The sequence below is a fragment of the Oryza sativa genome, chromosome 10 (genome assembly GCF_034140825.1).
Source record: "Oryza sativa Japonica Group chromosome 10, ASM3414082v1".
NCBI lineage: Eukaryota > Viridiplantae > Streptophyta > Magnoliopsida > Poales > Poaceae > Oryza > Oryza sativa.
Window position 1 is genome coordinate 13,402,861 of NC_089044.1, and position 19,561 is coordinate 13,422,421.

At 40.5% G+C, this 19,561-nt stretch overlaps 2 protein-coding genes and 2 long non-coding RNA genes across 4 annotated transcripts; 2 read left to right on the forward strand and 2 right to left on the reverse strand.

Annotated features, from left to right (window-relative positions):
- Positions 1 to 2,292: 2,292 nt before the first annotated feature.
- LOC107277328 (uncharacterized) lies at positions 2,293 to 3,790 on the forward strand. Its single transcript, XR_001540866.3, has 3 exons — positions 2,293 to 2,529; positions 2,874 to 3,150; positions 3,426 to 3,790. It is a non-coding gene; the product is annotated as an uncharacterized lncRNA (long non-coding RNA).
- A 172-nt stretch (positions 3,791 to 3,962) lies between these two features.
- LOC4348512 (ethanolamine-phosphate cytidylyltransferase) lies at positions 3,963 to 8,091 on the reverse strand. Its single transcript, XM_015759496.2, has 10 exons — positions 7,965 to 8,091; positions 6,758 to 7,161; positions 6,079 to 6,314; positions 5,792 to 5,949; positions 5,422 to 5,493; positions 5,248 to 5,315; positions 5,007 to 5,124; positions 4,814 to 4,873; positions 4,599 to 4,721; positions 3,963 to 4,482 (listed from the first exon to the last, which is right to left on the reverse strand). Exons 2-10 carry the CDS (start codon positions 7,126 to 7,128, stop codon positions 4,411 to 4,413), a joined length of 1,278 nt encoding a protein of 425 aa, XP_015614982.1. The 5' UTR covers positions 7,129 to 7,161; positions 7,965 to 8,091; the 3' UTR covers positions 3,963 to 4,410.
- Positions 8,092 to 13,756: 5,665 nt separating this feature from the next.
- Positions 13,757 to 16,405, forward strand: LOC107279000 (uncharacterized). The gene is made up of 3 exons (XR_001540362.3): positions 13,757 to 14,067; positions 14,184 to 15,844; positions 15,928 to 16,405. It is a non-coding gene; the product is annotated as an uncharacterized lncRNA (long non-coding RNA).
- A 679-nt stretch (positions 16,406 to 17,084) lies between these two features.
- On the reverse strand, positions 17,085 to 18,369 carry LOC136353537 (uncharacterized). Its single transcript, XM_066304544.1, has 3 exons — positions 18,171 to 18,369; positions 17,426 to 18,058; positions 17,085 to 17,317 (listed from the first exon to the last, which is right to left on the reverse strand). Exons 1-3 carry the CDS (start codon positions 18,367 to 18,369, stop codon positions 17,085 to 17,087), a joined length of 1,065 nt encoding a protein of 354 aa, XP_066160641.1.
- Positions 18,370 to 19,561: the final 1,192 nt, after the last annotated feature.

The window sequence follows — 19,561 nt, forward strand, 5'->3', positions numbered from 1 at the left end:
TACACGGTACTTTACTTTTTATTACTACTGTTAAATACTTGTACAAAACTGATGGTCCTTGTCCAGCAGGATTTGCAGCCGGGATCTTCGGTACTGGGGTCTCTTCGTCTCACGCCGGTAGGACTGGTCCTACTAGCCAGTTCTACGACGACGACTTGCACGGTGCACACCACCACGACGTACTAGGCTCCTCTCAGCTTGGAGGAGCTCCAGAGGCGCACACTCAGGAGCAGCCAGAGGTCACACCTGTACAGGCAGGACGGGTTGGCCGTGCCGTACCCCCGGACCGACTCACGTACTCCCAGGGGCACATTAGGGCGCAGGGTAGGAGGGATAGGGGTAAGAGGCCTCGTCAGTAGTGTTCTACCTCTTCAGTCCTTATGTGACCGTTTCTTTTGGCTTACAAACTTGTAAAGCAGTACTACTTTTGCTATTACTACTGCAGTACTACTTGTGTTTGTCTCGTCTACATAGTTCTTTTCATTCATATGGTGCTAGAACAACTTATGCTCACGACAACACACTTTCGGCGCTTCACGGTAGTGTCAGATCCAGTAGCGCGCACAGTCCACAACAGCACACATGAAAAGCGGCAGCTCGAGTTATCACTATCAACTTTCGGCGCTGCCTGTTGACATAAAGTGAATCACGCCCACGTGTGATCGTCTTGTCACATCTAATGAATAATGTATCTCATTGAGTTCACATATATTGCAGTGAAAACGACGCTATATAATTGACAATCTGAAGGCAACCTCTTCATATCTTCTTTCCCACTAGCACACCACACACGAAAATGGAAGCCTATTCATTGGTAATACGTAATCTAGATTTGAGATTATGTAGAACATTCTTCACTACAATTTTACATTTTGGCAGCAAACCAAATATGATCAAATGCAATTTTACCTTACCAAATATTTGGTAGTGCCAAAACTTGCTTATATTTTGGCACTAACAAAATATTTGTACGGTAACAATCCAAATATGCCCTAAAAAATAATAAAATTGTATTTACCAGTATTGGAGATTTTAATCTTGTATAGTTTTCAATATAAAAAGATTTGATAACTATTGATATTTATACAAAAATATAGAGCACAGTATAAAATCGCCCTCCCCCAGGGCGGCAAGGGGGCCGCCTGCAAAATTCCATGCCCCCTCGCCGCCCATTTGCAGGCGCCCCCCCCCCCCACAGTACAAAATCGCCCTAGCGGAGGGCGGCAAGGGGGCCGCCTGCAAAATTCCATGCCCCCCCTCGCCGCCCATTTGCAGGCGGCCCCCCGCACAGTATAAAATCGCCCTAGCGGAGGGCGGCAAGGGGGCCGCCTGCAAATTTCGTTGACGGCCGTCGCCCGAGAGCGAACGGCCGGCTGCCACGTTATTTTCGCCGCCCTCTGAGAGGGCGATTTTTAAAAATCGCCCTCCCAGAGGGCGGTAGGCGACTACTTCCGTCAATTTTCAAAATGGAAAATTATTTTTGTAAAACTTTTAATAAAAAAAATTATAAATAAAAAAAATTCGGAAAAGCTTACGTTGGTGGTGACCTATTGTGCGAGGGGGAGTTCCTTCTGGTTAGCGCAACCGAGTAGTGCAAAGGGCACCTAGTATTGTGTGATTCTCTTGTAGAATCATTGTTTAGAATAGGATGAGGTTCATTGCTTGAGAAGAGTTGAGTTCTGAACTGAACCTACGGCTTTGAGGCTATCTTTACATTTTACCTGTTAGATGAATTCAGTTCAAATGTCCAAAGCGCCATATGTTCAGTTCAGGCGCTTAATTCTACTTATCTGTCTGTGTGCTGTTGTAAACTTTTAATACATGATACAATCTCTTCCATAGGAATTTCATGAGATAAACAGTGATTGTTCGGTTGTGCTTATATTGAATTTCTGGTGATATTTAACACTCATTCTACTCAAATACCAGCAATCAAATATCAAAATTTTCATGTAATCTTCTCATAGCACTCCCATGAATTTCCCAATCTTTTGTTCTATGAAGAATTGAAATGTCAAATGCTTCACTGATGATCTTTTTCCTATTCTTTTGTACCCAGAAGCCTCTCTAACAGGGGATAATAACAAAGAACAGTTATCTTTGACCCTTTTCTGTTTTACACAGGCCTTTCATTTGCCAACAAACAACCGTAGGAATGGAAAAAAAAAAGAAGCTAAGGGTAAAGTACTCTCTCTAGTCATTGTAAACGTGCAAAGTCAACTTGAATTAGTCAACACAAACACACCATAATAACATCCATGGTTGTTACAACTGAACTTCAAGGAACCATCAAGATCCAAGTCATCTTGGTTGCCTAGTCAACTCTTTCTGTTCACAAGAGATAAGTTGGCTGAATTCTGTTAATTAGTAGACTCCAAATCATTAGCTGTCCTGGGTTGTCTTGAGGCTATCATCATAGCTTAGAAGATGGCTAATCTTGTGGCAATGAACATGAAGAGGAAAGAACATGCTGAGGTGGCCAACAATGGATTGTCCATCTTTCTTGATCCTAAGAGGCTCAAATTACAGGTATGGCAATAGCAATTGGCAAATGCTGTCCAATCCTCACTCTTCTGTACTAATTAATATACATAAGTTTTTCTTTTTTACGAGATCGTGTTAGAAGCTAGCAGAATTTGGGCTAAATAGTAGAAAAGCATGAGATCATCAACATGGCAAGATTCCATGGTTGATTCACTATACTCACCTCAATCTATAATCTGCCTGAATTGTTCAAAAACCTAAAACCATTATCAATTCACAGTGGAAACCAAGAACATAAACTGAGGCATTCAATTCAGTTCATGTTTTGAGGGCAATTGAAACATTTAATCCATGAGTTCTAATGTTTCATCTCTTCTTTCTGTCATCAGGATGGTGAGATTCCAGACATGATGGAGGAAGAGAAACCATCAGCAGGTGTTCAACTTGATCCTAATGTGCCAACCATGGCCTTATCATGGATGCTACCAACTCAGGGCCAAGAGACTACCCATGACACTATGAACACTGCATATGAGATGTCATCTTCAGAAACGCCGCCACTCAGAGCAGACCAAGCCGCCACCGCGGCGCCGATGGACGTCGAGGTTCAGCTCCGGTAGCGGCAGCCTCAGGCGGCGCCGTGTCAGCAGGCTCATTTCCGGTCAGGTTAGTGAACAGCAGACGATGCTAGCTAGGCCATGTTGATGATGATTTTACCTGTGAAAAAATAGCCTTCAGGAATCAGGATTCTGGTAGTAAGTAGAGTAGTAGATCGAGCTGAAGGACCATGGTGTTCTTGATTTTGATTTTTTATTTCTTCAGTTAGTATTTATGAATACATGTGGGCTGGATATTTGAAATATTTGGGGAGTGAAATATCACTTTATAAGTATTTTCTTTTTTTTTTTGGCTAATTGAAATGATTGGTTCCTACCATGCAGGTTTCTTCTGAACTGTAAGAGGCTGCTGGAATTGGGGGGAGTAAAAATGACAAACTCCTACAAGTTGCTCTGAACTTGTATTGGGGGGAGTAAAAATGACAAACTCCTACAAGTTGCTCTGAACTCTGAACTTGTTAACGTTAGCATGTGACTAGCATAGGGTGTTTCCAAATCCATGTTGTCATATGCCACAATGTGCTGATCCAGACTAGTATTTGTCGGAGCAATGTATGCTGATTTGATGGTTAAGAGTATGCAATGTGAAATTCATCTGCAGATTCTCTCTTTCAGATGAGTTTCGTGTATTGTTTTGTGAGAAATTACATAAAATATCCAAAGAAAACCATGTTTAGTGTAACGATGCTGTTGAACGGACAGAAGCCTGGAGAGCCTTAGTCGCCTACTGCCCTTAACCAGAATGTCATGTGTCCAATTATTTCATCTCAAAACACAAATTCATCTTCAGCATTCCCTGATTTAGTATCAGAAATTTGATGGATTAAACAAAGTGAACATAAAATTCTCAGACAGGGCAAATGAAATAAATGAAATAGACCACGGTCATCGCACAGCTCATTGTCTCATAAGTGTCGTTTGGTACAATTAGGGAGTATGCAACTCTAATCACTCCACACACTGTTAAGTAATAACATACAAGTATACAACAATGGTTTGCTGAGCACCTGTTCAGCTATGAATATTGTCCCCTCCAGGGACAACAAAAGTAAAAAGAAAAAAAGAATCATGTATGTGAATTCTGGCTGTTAAGTGGATTTTCCTGCCAAAAGGGCGACGGCAGATTTTTAATTTAGTTCCTTGAGCTGGTTCCCATGCTGAATGGCCATCAATTATAACTGACTATGACCTTTCTATAGCCGAGTAACTGTTGAAATCTCTGTTGTAGAATTATCTTGAATAAATGTGGCAGCATGCCGTCCCCCCTCTGTTTTAGTGCAAAAATAAGTGCCACGATATTTCTGAGCCATTAATCTCCAGAGACAAATTTCTTTTGTGTGTAGTATCTATCTTCGCTTGCCTTCTTTTTCAAGTTCCTTTTCTGTTTACAGAAAGAATACAGCAATAATGTAAAGTAGAGAAAATACTACTGATCAAGCAGACCAAAACACAAATTATTTTTATTCATAAAGTAAATCCCTGAGACAGAAAATGTACCTTGTAAGCTTCATGGTTATCGATTATTCTGGTAGCCACTGAAACTGTTGTTATAGGTTTGGTGCTTGTGATTGTTTGGAAGATACCCATGCTCTTTGGAACAGCGTATGAATCAATACCGACCTGCAGCATGGATTCGTTAAGTTCCAAGGAAAATTGGGCAACTCATTATGGTAATCTTTCAACCTGTAATTAGATTAAGATTAAGTGCTTACCACAGAACTACCCTCGGTTACTGTCCCATGCACAACCAATGAAATGTTAAATGTGGTAATCTGCATCATTTGATAAGAGAAAGTGTGAGGGCTTATTCAGTTGTCAAAAAGATGTCATGACACTGCATTGTGTTCACTACAATAGTTCTTTAAACCTATTCACGCAAACATAGCTAAACATATGTGAACATACCATATCCCTTGAAACCTCCCATGGGGCACCTATTATAACTTCATCAACATAGCGACATGCAAGTACACTGAGAGTACGCTCATGGAGGTGCATGATAGGACGATACCCTCTTCTATCCCTGGACATTTAATTTGCATAAGCATCTTATATGAACTTACAAAAGAGTCACATAACATGAATTGGTCTCAAATGTATTTTACGTTCGCTTATTATTAACTAGTTTCCGATACCAAATAAGTACCTGATTGCCTGGTCATCATGGACACCAACAAGAAGGAAGTCACCAAGTTGCCTAGCACTTCTGAGGATCTGCATTAAACAAAAACAATATACACTTAAACTCTGGAACATGTGAACCACTGGGTGAATTATGGTAAAATTATTGGCAAATGATAACATGAACCACAAAAATTACCTCAACATGGCCGGCATGAAAAAGGTCAAAAGCACCATCTATATACACAACGCGAGCACCTGGCGAAGGAGCCTGAGTGCATATGAGCATATTGTTCAATAAAACCAATAGAGTGACATACTGACATGTCATAGAAATATGTACGAAAATTACCAACTTTATACTGTCAACATTATCATTCATGACCAAGATTGAAACAATACATACGGGTGTATTATCATTAATGTGTGTGATCAGTCAGATTAGCTCAGAGTTATTTTTTATCCATAACCATGCTAAATAAAGAACACTCACATGGAACCATAAGAATGTTGAGTAACCTTAGCCCCAACACAAGTGAGAAAAATCAGAGTTCCTTAAAATTTCATACCTGTCCATTTGAAAACTGCATTATCCGGCGAGATGTTGGAAGAAAATTGGATAGCTGACTTTTCACTTTATCACATGTTGCTCCAGTGTTCTGATTTGCATCTGTGGTAGTTTCCATACTGCCAGCCTCTTTCTGCTTGAATGTCAGTAGTATCCTCCCTGGGTGGAAAAAGAATACAGTTCCCACATTAAGATCACAATAGACTGAGAATATATGACATTGATGGCCACCAAGAGAATTAAATCCCAAAAGAATAGTGTCGATACTGAACCATGTGGTCATCTTACCGACTATATCAGTGCTTGAGACACCTTCAGTGCGTTTGATTTGCTTGTAGCGTCCAACCTTCTTTGCCAACGCATAAGCATCCGTTCCATCAGGTAGAAGACAAGGATCATCTCCATGTATAATGTAATCAATGTTATATTTATTGAAGAGGGTATTCATAAATTCTTCCGTGATCTCATAGGGCGCGTTGGGAATGACCTCGTCCACCCACTTCAATCCACTAACAAGTGTCAACCTATACAGAAATAGCAAGTCAATGGGGAACCAGAATATTGTACATCTAGCTAAAGGAGAATTTGCGGTTAATATTAAAATAACCTAGGACAAGGCAATTTATAATCTCGAGAGGACAATATCAACGATCATCAATAACATAATAGAGTACTTCAGCAAAATGAATTCAGAATATTTTATAGCATGCCTCACAATACTAGCAAGGAGCCAAGGAAACCTACATTTTAGAGTTAATGTACAATTGAAGATTGTGTAATTCCATGACTGCCAATTCCAAGAGGTCTAGAACTCTAGCTTTTAAATGTTTTGGATATCAAATGATAAGATGGTGATTCTACAAGCTTTCCCAGTCAATTTTGTAATCCTACTGCTAACATCAACAGCATAATTTTAAGGAGAAATTGATAGTGTATTGCACAAAACAAGAACTATTTTCTGCAGTACCTCTCTTCCATTGAAAGCACAGGTGGACCCTTGTTCGCCACAATCTCCTCATCACTAACAACTCCCACTACAAGTTGATCTCCCAACAACTTGGCCTGCCGTAATGCATTTGCATGGCCATAGTGCATGAGGTCAAAGCATCCATCCATGTACACTCTCACAGGCCTTTTCCGTTCCTTCTTCTTTGGAAGTTGTCCTAGATATGGCCAAAAATATGGGGCAAAAGGAGCACCAATTCCTCCAAAGTAGCCTGTCGATAACCAAAGAATGGCGACAGTGACCATAACTCCTCCAATCCCAAACAGCTGGGAATAATATCCACTATTCCAGAGCCCTTGGTTGCTCTCAAACGCTAGCAAACCCATCATCATTTGACAAGCAGGTGTATTATCTTGGTATTATATCTGAAAATAAAGAATAAGCAACCAAAATAAGATCCCAGAGTTGACAGAATTGTGACATGAAAGGATAGTGATATACACAGAGATGGAAATCGTGTCGTTGTCCAACCAATGGAGATTCATTCTAATTTCTTTATTATTTTATAAACAAAAGAAAGTGACTGCATAGAAGGAAAGTGTCTTTTTTAAAAAAAATAATTTATTGCGAAAGGTTTGACAGATGTTAGACGCATAAGCACAAGAAATAGCTACCAAGTCATGCTGTAACCACCAGATATTTCATAAAGCTACTGCGCGAGAAGAAAATTGTTAGGAATACACAACAGACTTATGTTGCGTTTGCAGGAAGCCATATAACGACAAACAATGCTAGCCAAACAATGCACGCTGATTGCATGAACCGTGTTCTATCTTTCCCCATCAGCTCATCTCATAACAACAACTTCAATATACAATACAGAGCACAATGTGAAAATGTTGTTCTATATCACCAGGCATCAGAAATCAAACAGAATAGCCACTGGAACATGCATTATGTTAAGCCAAGTAAAGAAAATCTAGCGACAAACGGAACCATGATCCACCAACACTACAGGGGCGGATCCAACTTGGGACATGGGGGGTTCACAAACATTTCGGGGAACAAACAAACGGTTACTTGTATTAAGGTTAAGGCTCTGAAATTAAGAGAAGAGCTTCTTCCAGATCTAGAGGAGAAGCTAGGGTTAACGAACGAACGCAAGCGAATTCCAGACAAAACTAGTCCCGAAGGGAGAGAGAGAGAGATGAATCAGGAAGAGGCTCACCAGGATCCCCTCCCGTCCCCTGCTCTGCCCGCCAGATGGAGATCGCGGCCCCTCCCCTGTTCAGCCGCGACTCGTCTTGGCAGGAGACAAAGAGACGGGAGATTTCCCTTCTTTCATTTACGCCGCCAAGGGAAGGGAAGGGGAAGATACTCGGAGTCGGAGATATAATATAAGTACTACTCCTACTGCACATACACATGTATTCCCTTTTTCTATTAGAAATACATGTCTTTGTCCATTTTCTTATAAAGTTTTTTTTCTCAAATTACTTATCTGATCAATAATCCGATTACATCATTTTGTTCGTTGCAATTAAATCTTCACAACAAAATCTTACATGATTAAATTACAATGAAAAATTATTTATGTATGTAAATTACTTTATTATATATGTAAGTTACTTTTATCATATTTATGAATTACTTTTAGATTTGACTAAATTACTTCTTATACATTCATCATGCTCTAAGTTGATTGTTTTGATTATTTTTTTAGTCAATTCTATAATTTATGGACTTTAAATTTATTTTTACATAGACCATATTTTTCTCTCTAATGAATTTACTTCTAATATTGTAACAACTTACTTCTATTTTGTGCTAAGTTATTTTTATGATTAATGCAAATTAATTTTAGACTTTATTAATTTATTTTCATAAATACATTTACTTAAAAATTTTCTCTACACTTTACTTGTGAATTTACTCTACGTAGTTTTTTATTCCAACTCAGTCACAATGTAACTACTTCTATTACAAAGAGTTACTTCTGTTGCATAGCTAAATTGTTTCTACAATTTAAATAATTACTTTTATATTAATAAAATATTTAAATATATTCAACATGTATCTTGTTTTGTCACATATTTTATGTAGAGCACAATGATGCAAATAGATCTTGAATAATACGTGATTTAAAATATATAAGTTATTAAAGAGGTTATATCAAAAAGTAATTTGAATATATATATATATATATATATATATATATATATATATATATATATATATATATATATATATATATATATATATATATATATATATATATATATATATGATAAAGTAACTTACATATAATAAAAGTAATTTACAACATAGATATTTTTATCATAATATAATCATGTAAGATCTTGTTGTAAAGATTTAATTACAACGAACACAACGATATAATCGGATCATAGATCAAATAAGTAATTTAAGATAAAACTCTATAAGAAAAAAAAGACATGCACTATTGAGTATACTAGTAGCATCTAAAGTGAGGTCGTTGGATATGCCTAACCAGCAAGGGTCTCGTCGTAGTCACATCCTTACCTATTTGTCACTCTAACTATTGGTAATTAAGAATTTGCCACTAGACCTATATGTTATAGACACATGAAGCCCCACGTATCATAGATTATAAGTGGTAAATCCTTAATTACCATATCTTAAAAGTGGTAAAAAGTTAAAAGCCCCAGACGAGTACTCTCACTTTTATCTCAATATTTTTACTACTTTAAAACTAACTATTTCTTTATAAGACTAGTGGCCCACATACCAAAAATTAACAAACTCGGTTAGCGATTGTGTCGACAACAAAATCCTTATACCACCAACAACCACTAACCATCACTCTACGCACCACCACCACTGCTCTTCTCCATGAGCCACCATCGTTCCCCCTCTCCGCCTTTGCATGCGCAACCACACTCTTGTTACCCTCCATGAGCCACCCTTTTTTTTCTCCTCCCCTCTCGTCATGCACACTATTGTTATAGATGCCATTGAGGTCGCTAGTGTCGGGCTTGCAGGGACTCAGGGAGACAAGAGTTGACCCGATGAAGAGCGGAGACGCTAAATCCGGACTCCTTGCTAGATCTAGCGGTTCCCCAACTGTCGGAGGGAAAAAAATAGGGAGAGAGAGAGAGAGAGAGAGTTAGTGTGCAGAGTGGTTGGTGCGTCACCAGACTTGGAGATGGATGTACATAGCTATTACTAATAATCTCATGATATGTTGATGCATGAAGATACGGATTTCTACTAACACATGTTGATTAATTATGGTTAGAATAAAATTAACCGTCAATTTTGCTCAACAATAAAGCATTCAAATGTGGTCTCCTTTTCTTACTGCATGATATACGATGACTATATCAGTAGATATTTCCGTAATTCTTTCATATTATTTTTTTCTACATATACGTTAATTTGGACTAATATTTTTTTCTCATAATTAAATAGATAATAAATCATTTTTCATATTTCTCCTATAAAATGTGAATAGGGCATTGTATAATTTGAAAATTATATTATAAGTATATGTAATTTAGTGTGTAAGATATGGGCTTATAGTATAAGATTTAACTTTTTGTAAAAATGTCGCACGATAGTAGATAGGTAATGAACTGAAAAACCAAAAAAAAAATACAGAGAATCCATTGTGTGTTACTGATTTTATTCTTGTTCTACAATATGTCACTGGGTTTGTCAAGTTCTAATATGCCATTGTACTTTGCTTAACTTCTATAACATACCATCGTCGTCTAGTTAGCTTCCATTACTATTGTACAATTTTATCATAATGATCGAAATAGCCCTGGGACAAAAAATTCCAAATATTAGATTGTAAAACTTCCAAAGTTTGAGATGGGCAACTTGTTTGCCTTGTTTATAATATGATATTTCGGAATTTTCGGCCAAATTCTGGAATTTCCGTCCTTGTGATATTTCGGTTATTGGGACAAAATTATACAGTATTAACGGAGTCTAAATGGACGGCGACGGTATTAGAGGTTAAGCAAAATACGATGGCATATTGTATAACTTGACAACTCAGTGGCATATTATAGAATAGGGACAAAGTCAGCGACACACAATGGATTCTCTCTAAAAAATAATCTAGTCAAATTGTTTCTTTATTTCATTCAAAATAAAACATTTTTTTACCAAATACGTTAGGAGAACTTCGAAAGAATGTAAGAAAAAGAGGAGGTTAGTCACTAGCTCAAACACACGTGTGGAAAAGTTACTCACCTCCATAGTACGGTATATACTCACATTAATCGATAATATACTAATATTATTAAAATTGTTCTTCATCGTAATATAGTGTGAAACTAAAACTTTACCCTTATATTTTTCTATTGTTACATCTTCTTCTTGTTTTCTAATTCTTATTTATTTTTGATAATAATATTGCTACAACCAACACTATTACTTGCACATGAATACTAGCAGGTAAGTCATGTGTGTGTGCTCCGTAATAGATATTATCTATGTTTTTACATGAGTAAACAATAAGTATTATCTTTGTTAATGATATTGTATTTATATAAGATACCTGACTAGTTACTTAACAAGTGGAAAGATATTTTTGTTAAACATAATCTAGAATGCTATAAATATTAATGCTATTGAACGATATATAATCATATAAATTTTTTTATGGACGAATTAGAGATTGACAATTGTTATGAATCCAATGATCATAATGCTATATATATATTGTTCAAGTGAGTTGTGACATTCTATTTATTTACTAGTTACATGTCTATGCATTACAATGGGATCTAGAGATAAAAATAAGATTTAGTATATTTCTTGTCCAATTTTTATGATATATTGGTTTTTTTATACTTCATTAGAGATAATATTATATAATAATTAGAATTTTTTTTTTGTTTTATAAGTAGATTAGTTTGTTGTATCCTCATTTATAAAATCATACGTCTGTTACTGCAACACTAGCATTCATGATATCACACAAATTAAAAGGCATTAATCAGAAATAGCTAGCCAATAAATTAAAAGGCATCCATCAGACATAGCTAGCCAATAGTGATAGGTACCTGCATAATTCTGACTTAACTTCTTCATGGTATCACCGACGGCACCCTGGAATGGCGAGTTCCATGTTCCGAGCTTTTGACGTTGGATGAAGCCGAAGCCAAAAGGTCCAAACTTGTTGTTCCTGGAACTGGGCCTCCCTAGTCCCCCATGCCCATGACAGTGAGCACGATGCCCATGATAGGAGATCTCGACACTCGGCCGTGACAGTCAGTGAACAAGAGGCATCGCCCGGCTGGTGTGCGAGGAGCATGGAGTGCCTGTGCTCAACGTATTCGACCGGTTGTCCATCTCACCGAGAACCTCTAAAATTGCAGCCTTTGGAGGGCGAGGAGGTCGATGACTGTATTATCAATACGTAACGTACCGGTGGGTATGCATCCGCTGCGAAGAACAAGCCGGTGGAGAGGAGGATGATGGTGAAGAACACGAACGACGAGGATGATGGTGAAGAACACGAACGACGTGGTTCCCATAGCTTGCCATTGACGGGATGAAGGGGTCGGTGAAGGCGGCCGAGGAGGAAGATGGGAACGAAGGTGGCGAGGAAGTTGTGCTAGTTGCCGAGGAGGACGACGGGGACGAAGAAGATCGGTGATGGCGGACGTGGCGATGTTGGTGCGCTGCTGGGGAGGACGCCGAGGACGACGAGGTCGGCGCGGCGCCGGTGACCGGAGTGGAGGGGGAGGGTGGTGGTGGAAGCTGCAATACACTGCTATGCTCTATTTACGGTCAAAAATGAGTCTGGTATCGATAAAAAATGAGTCTGTTCTCGGTCTCCACATCCTCTGGCTGTGTTGCCGGTAGACATGGGCAAATGGGTCGTTCGACCCGGCACCTCAGATCTGGCTAGAAAAGTTTATTATACATCCCTCATATCTTTGCCACTTTCCTGCGTGCTGTCCTTTCACCGAAATGGCAAGACACCAAGCTCTCTTTCTTTCCCCTTATTTTTTCTTTTTCCTCACCGCCAGCGTCACCGGCCCCCTCTGCCGCCAGTTGTCTCCTAGCGCGGGCCCGGGCGAGACGTCGCCCCCGGCCCTCGAATCCATCCGTCCGTGGCGTGATGACGTCCTAGGGTTGGTCGGATGGACCGGGCCGGGCTAATTAAATTTCCCTACTGCATGTTGTGTCCTATGCGCTATGTGCAACTAGAAGTAGAAGCAGCCCGATACTACACTGGTATAAGTAGCAGCTTGGTGGTCGATGTGTGCAACAAGCCAGGGGGACACAAAAGAATCTCTGCATGCCTCCCATTCCGTGCATGCATGATGCATGTTCGATTGCTTCTACTCCAATCTGGGGCTGCCATTAAAGGGGTGCAACCGAAAACGGCACAGTCAAAGCAGGTGCTCGTACCGTGAAACGAAGCCCCTCTCTTTATCCATTTATCTATGATCTGCTGCGCTGCAGAGCTAGCTGCTGCTGCACATTAATCTGATCTCATGGTCGTGGAGCAGCAGCATGTTTGTCTGCTAGCTTACTATTCTAGGGGCCATATAGCATGTGAGAGGGATTTCTCTTCGTCTCTCCTCTTTTTTGTTGTTGCCCATGTGAAAGAAAAGCAGATGCAGCTGCAGCTGGACAGGTTGCAGAACAAACGAGGCCTTTGTGGCCGCACAGTTCTCCGAATGAGCAGTGGATCCCGGGGAGCAGGGGCGGATTCAACGTGGTTGCAGGAGGGACTTGAGTTCCCCTTACCCTCTCCGAACCTATGGAGTACCCCTTGAGCCGCCCTCCCCCCCCCCCCCCCTCCCCCCTCAAAAATTTCGCCAAGGAAGCAGCAGTGTGACTGCTGTGAAGGTCTTTGGAGGCTGGAGGTTGAAGAAAGCGCGAAATTGGGCCAAGGGGAAGCTATTGGGCTTTCATCTTACTCACAGAGAAAATTTGTTGCAGGCCAACAGGCCACATCTAGCCCCCAGCCCAACTACCTATTTCCCCAATCCCCACCCCCAAATCCCTAACAGCCATTGGGGCGACCCCGTGCGGCGGCGCAAGAGGCGAGCAGCGAGGGGGTCGGCGGCACGGCGGCACCGGCGAGGTGGACCGGCAAGCAGCATGTGGAAGCGTGTGGCGGCAGCTTGCACGACCTCGTGAGCAGCGGAGCACGCGGCGGTGAGTCCGCACGAGCATCAAAAGGAGCAGCAGCAGGCCACACCGCCACGGGAGCTTGCGGAGGCAGCGGAGCAGCTGAGCAAGAGCAGCCCGCAGCCTGCAGCCCATAGGCGAGCAGCAGTAGGCCGGCGGCTGCAAAACAACTAAACAAAAAAAAGGTATGTAAATATGTAATGTAATTGTGATTAGTGATTACTTAATTGGAAATTTGGAATGATTCAATCCATTAGCAGTTTAGCACCTGATTTAGCACTTATTCATTTTGTTTGTCTAGACTGAATCGCAGCATGTCGAAAAGAACATTGTTCAACTATTATTCGAGTGGCAGCAGCAGTACCCCTACTGCAGAGGATGATGAGAACATAAGGCAACAAAAAATGGCAAGGGTAGAGTATGTCGGTGTTTCCAGTATGTTGACACTCCCCCCCCCCCCAAAAAAAAAAAAAAAATTCATTCTTGGATCCGCCCCTGTGGGGGAGCGCGCGAGAGAATTCGTGAAAATGTTCACACACTCTCTCTCTCTCTCTCTCTCTCTCTCTCCCTGCCTACTGCTACTGCCACGGGCCACGGCGCAGAAAGCGGCAAAAAGGCTACGCGCATACAGCAGAGGTCTCGTGGTTTTGCCCGAGCTAGGGCATGGTGTTGTACGGTTTGACGACGTACACACATAACATGCACCGTGCTATGCGCATACGGGGGTGGCCGGTTAGTCCGATTCGGTACGTGCCTATGTGAGAGAAACGACGCGTGATTTTGCCCACTCGTAACAGTGACACGACGCAATGCAGGCGATCGTTGTCTTGTGGATTGTTTCCATGTTGCAATGAGCGCTAGAATTGCAGGCATATATCCTTCGTTTGTTATCACTAATTAAAACCTTATGAGTGTGTCATGACGAAACAACGTTCCAATGAGTTGAATCTGTGGATAATTAATGCAGCAAAATGTCTCTACATGGTGTGTTTTCGTTGGTGCCACTTAGGCACTTTTTGGTTTTGATTTTTGATCGCACCCAAATTTTGTAGAGCTCCTAGTAGACATTTTCTTTTGACACTAGGAATTAGATTGCATGTTTGAAATTATTTTTTCCCAAAGAAAATAACTAAGGCTAGGATCCTACTATTACCTGTTTTATGCTTGCCATCCATGCGATTAAGCAGCAGCGCTGTAATACAGGATTAATTGAGGCCGTATGATCTGTTTCAGTAATCTGTAGCCATCATAGGCACCCACGCCTCTCATCACAGGAGCGCATGGAAGCGGTGGTTGGTTTGTGGTCTGTGAGCTAGTACAATGGTTATAATCTTTTTTGCTTCCTTTTGGTTTATCTCCTCCCGATTTTTATTTGGGTTAATTGGATCCATGCCACCGCAAATGTGGTAAATCAAAAAAATGCCACCACTATTCGTCATATCGCAGGCGTGCCACTACTATTGTGTCTAAATTGGATATGTGCCACAATATACCACACGCGTGTGCTTTTCCAGAGTTTAAGCATACCGTATTTTCATATGGACCAAAATGCCCCCGTGTCGCTGGGTTGTAAGCCATCGTGGTCTGGCTCGACGAGCTCGCCATCCATTCCCTACCTCACACCAAAACCCTAGATCTCGAAGGCGGCGACGATGGCGTCCGCGATGATTGTCAGCGCGACCTCGCTATCCATTCCCAACCTCACACCGAAACCCTAGAATCTTGAAGGCGGCATCGGAGGCGGTTGCGCAGGCGACGGCGACGACGACGACTGCCGACACGAGGATGGATTCACCGAGGCAAAAGCAGGACACACAGGCAAGCGGCAGTGTTGTTCGTCGACCGGGGGGATTAGCTCCTTCCATCCCCACATTGAAGTGCGCTTGCGATGTCCCCGCCGCGGCGCTCATTTTGAACACCCCGAGGAATCCTCGACGGTGATGGCTCCAGTGCGGCAAATCGGTAAGAAATGTTAAATTCTTGTGTTAATTGGCCAGTGCAATTGATCCAACTGAGTATGTGTTTGTGTGTGTTTGCAAAAGAAGGGTTTATGCTACTTATGGATTTGAGAAGACCTACTGAATGAGCACGCTGAATAAATGGTAGCATACTGCCAGGCCGGTGTGCAAGATTATCTGGGTGAAAGAATCGACATGCTTCAGCAACAGTTAACTGAGGCTCAACATGAGGCTCAACATCAAAATTGCAAGTTGTCTGAGCTGGTTGATTTTGTAGGACAATGAACTGAAGTTGATGAAGAAACATTTGGAAGAAGAAAAGATTACCCGTTCCAGATTACTTTATCTTGTGTTAGTGATGTCCCTTGTAATAGTTAGCTTAGTTATTTGTTCAAATTAGCTAAGTTGAGATGTATTGTAAAGAAGTCAGCTTCTGGTACTTCAATGAAGCCCCTGCTCCCCTATTTTGTATGTAATGAAGCATAATCTGTGATCAAATGTTGTGTGGCAGAAATGTTGAGTATTTTGGCAATGAAAAGTGATGCAGAAATGTTGAGTATTTTAAGTTAAAATGTTGAATAATGATAGTGATCCAATAATGTAGCAGTTTCCTTTTTGCAATAACCTCAATTTCAATTTTATTTCACAGATCACAGTATGTAAGACATTTGCACATCTTGTATGTTCACAGGAATAGCTAACCTCGTTGCCAAATATTGCATGTTCACAGGAATAGTTGTATGTTCACAAAAATAGTTGCATGTTCATAGGTGGCATTAAATTCACAAGAATAGCCAACCTTATGGCCAAATATTACATAATGAGTTCTCAGCAAAATGAGTTTTAGCAGAATAAACTGCATGTTCACATATGACATTACAGACCATGTTCCACAAGTCTTTAGCAATACTTGGCATTACAGATCAATATAATAGATTTAGCAAAATACTTAGTTTTAACATAATAAGCTGGAATAAAGCTGGCATTACAGACCAAGCAAGCTAGATAAACTTCTAATTACTCTAACAGGTGGTGCACTAGATGTAGCCAGAGCTTTCCTCTTCTGTGGTGTCTTCTTTTTCGTTGGTGTCTTCTTTTTCTTTTTTGGTGCAGATAAGCTAGCTTCATCTTCCCTGGACACTTGTCTCCTCCTCCAAATTGGTAAGCACTCAATTAGGGCAAACAGAACATAACATGGCAAAAAATGGAAAAAGGCTACAAATGTACCTTTTTCTGGGGGTGTATTAGCTGCCCATATCATGTTCATCACCAGGCCTAGCCTGTTTGCATGTCTTTTGGAAATGACCAAATCCATGACATCTCTTACATTTCACCTTCTTTCTTCCCGGCTCTAGACAACCCCTTATCCTCTGTACTCTAGGACTTCGAGCACCACTCTTTTGCCTAAGTGCATGCACCTTGAAGCCAAGATCAACTATTGGCCACTGTGATCTATGAGTCATGGGTGCAACTCTACCTGCATATGCAGCCCTAAACATCTGCACACTATAATATGGACTGACAAAATCTTGAATTATTCCTCTGTTAGTACATATCCAAGCCAATGCATGCCTGCATGGCTTACCTGATACTTGCCAAACCCTACAAGAGCACTTGCGATTGTCTAGATCAACAGTGTGCCTTCTAGTCATATTGTCAGCATCAACAAGAGTGACTTCTGCAAAGCCATCATCACTCCTTGCCACCTTAACAACCTTGAGAAGAGAAGTCAAATCATTCAACTGCTTCATCACTGACATAAGAATTTCATCACCCAGGTTCTTGGCCACTTCTCTTCTAGTGGTCATCTTCTCCATGATTAAGTCTCTAATGGAGTCAACTAATTCATGTGGAAGCAACTCTTTCAATCCTCTTATTTTAGCATTAATGCTCTCTGACATATTATTTGTCAAGTAATCACACTTGTTGCCTTCCCCAAACCCACATGTGTACCATATCCTTGAATGATGCTTCTCAAGAAACTGTATTGCTTCTGGCTTGGCTACATGTATTTGACCCATATGGTATTTGAAGCCTTCTTTTGTGTAGCTTTTAGTAACATGGTACAGATGATCAGTGATAACAGTACCATGAAACTTCTTCAAAAAGTTAGAATAGAGGTGCCTAATGCACTCTCTATGCTCCACAGGCATAGGAAATGAAGCATCAACAACCTTCTCTAACCCCTTGCAAGCATCTGCTGATATCACCAATCTTTCTGGACAACCAATTATCATCAGTTTCTGAGTGAAAATTTGCATATGCTACATAAAACAACCAGTTGTGACCATCTACAACAGTGGCTGAAGCTAACTGTCCAGTGTATTTACCAGTCAACTTAGTTGCATCTACACCTATAAAGGGTCTACATCCAGCAAGAAAGCCATCTATGCAAGGTTTTAGAGCTACAAATATGCGCTTAAAACACATTTTCTTGCTTGGAGACTTCTCCATTTCAGCCTTCCAGTTGAAAAGCAATTGAAAGCTCTCTTCAAATTTCCCGCGTATCTGTTCCAGTGCAACCTTCATGCCAAACCATGCCTTGGAATACTTCAACTTAGGCCTTGTTGTTTCAGCTTAAGATTATTGCAATCTAGATTATTAAACCAGATTACTCTAAGCTGGATTATAATAAGCTAACATAAAATAAGCTGCGACTTGTTTGTTTCTCTGGATTATTGAAGGCATCTAAGGGTAGTGGGTCTTTAGCCACCCAATAATCTGGAAAAAGCTCCTCCAGAGGAGATTATTAGATTATAGTAATCTGGCTTATAGATTATAATAATCTATCATAATAATCTACTTGTTTGTTTCAGCTTACTCATAATAATCCAAATTATAATAATCCTAAGCTGAATCAAACAGGGCCTTAATCTCATTGTTCTTCCAACTTCTCCTTGGCATCCTTTGCCTTCTTCTGTGGATTTTTCTTCACCCAGTCACCAATTATGTCAGCAATCCAGCCTTGTGTAGCCATCTTCCCTTCTCTTAGTTTTGTTGATGCACAATTATGGTCAAATGGAAGCACCTTATTCTACATGGCATGATGGACATTCATTAGTAACTGAAACAATTTAACTCAACTTTAACCATGTCATATAAAACACTGCTTACCTTATTTGTTTTACTGTCATAGATTCTTGAAGCACGAATGCGCCAAGGACAACCTTTAGCATGATACTTAGCAATGAATCTTGTTGGATCTGTCTCCAAATTAGCAAACTCAAAACCTTTCTTAATTGCATAATGCCTAATTTCTTTTCTATAAGATATAATGTCAGGGAACAATGCATCCTTCTCAATTTTTGGATTCTCTAGATCATGTATGACTCTAACAAGCTAGGGATCTTCATCAATAACTTCTACCTCAGGAGCTCCAACCCCTGTGGCAGCAGGCTAAGAAGATTGCCCTTCAACCCTTGTGGCAGAAGGCTGGGAAGAAGGGCCTTGAGAAGATTGGCTAGGGATTTCAGATGGTTGTGCAGGTTTTGGAGGAACATATAAGTGCTCATCATTAACACCCACATATTCCTCCTCATTGTCAAACATGTCTGATTCTCTAACATCTTCTTCCATTGTTGTAGGCTGTGCAGAACCTCCAACATTAGTTGCAGCTTGCCAAGAACCAACACTTGGTGTGGGATTCTCTAGAGGAATGACAACAATGGTCTCATACACATATGATGTGGCATCTAGTATTTCCTCATGAATTGTTACTATA

What these genes read in the sequence shown, in the direction of transcription:
- LOC4348512 (XM_015759496.2), bottom strand. Translation starts at nt 7,128, where the DNA reads ATGATGATGGGTTTGCTAGCGTTTGAGAGCAACCAAGGGCTCTGGAAT. An exon ending in GTGCTTTCAATGGAAGAGAG is followed by an intron (nt 6,315 to 6,757) that starts GTACTGCAGAAA and finishes ATTTCTGTATAG; the next exon opens with GTTGACACTTGTTAGTGGAT. An exon ending in TTCATGCCGGCCATGTTGAG is followed by an intron (nt 5,316 to 5,421) that starts GTAATTTTTGTG and finishes TGTTTAATGCAG; the next exon opens with ATCCTCAGAAGTGCTAGGCA.
- LOC136353537 (XM_066304544.1), bottom strand. Translation starts at nt 18,369, where the DNA reads ATGAAGGTTGCACTGGAACAGATACGCGGGAAATTTGAAGAGAGCTTT. An exon ending in AGATGCAACTAAGTTGACTG is followed by an intron (nt 18,059 to 18,170) that starts GTAAATACACTG and finishes TTGGTTGTCCAG; the next exon opens with AAAGATTGGTGATATCAGCA. An exon ending in TAGGGTTTGGCAAGTATCAG is followed by an intron (nt 17,318 to 17,425) that starts GTAAGCCATGCA and finishes CTGCATATGCAG; the next exon opens with GTAGAGTTGCACCCATGACT.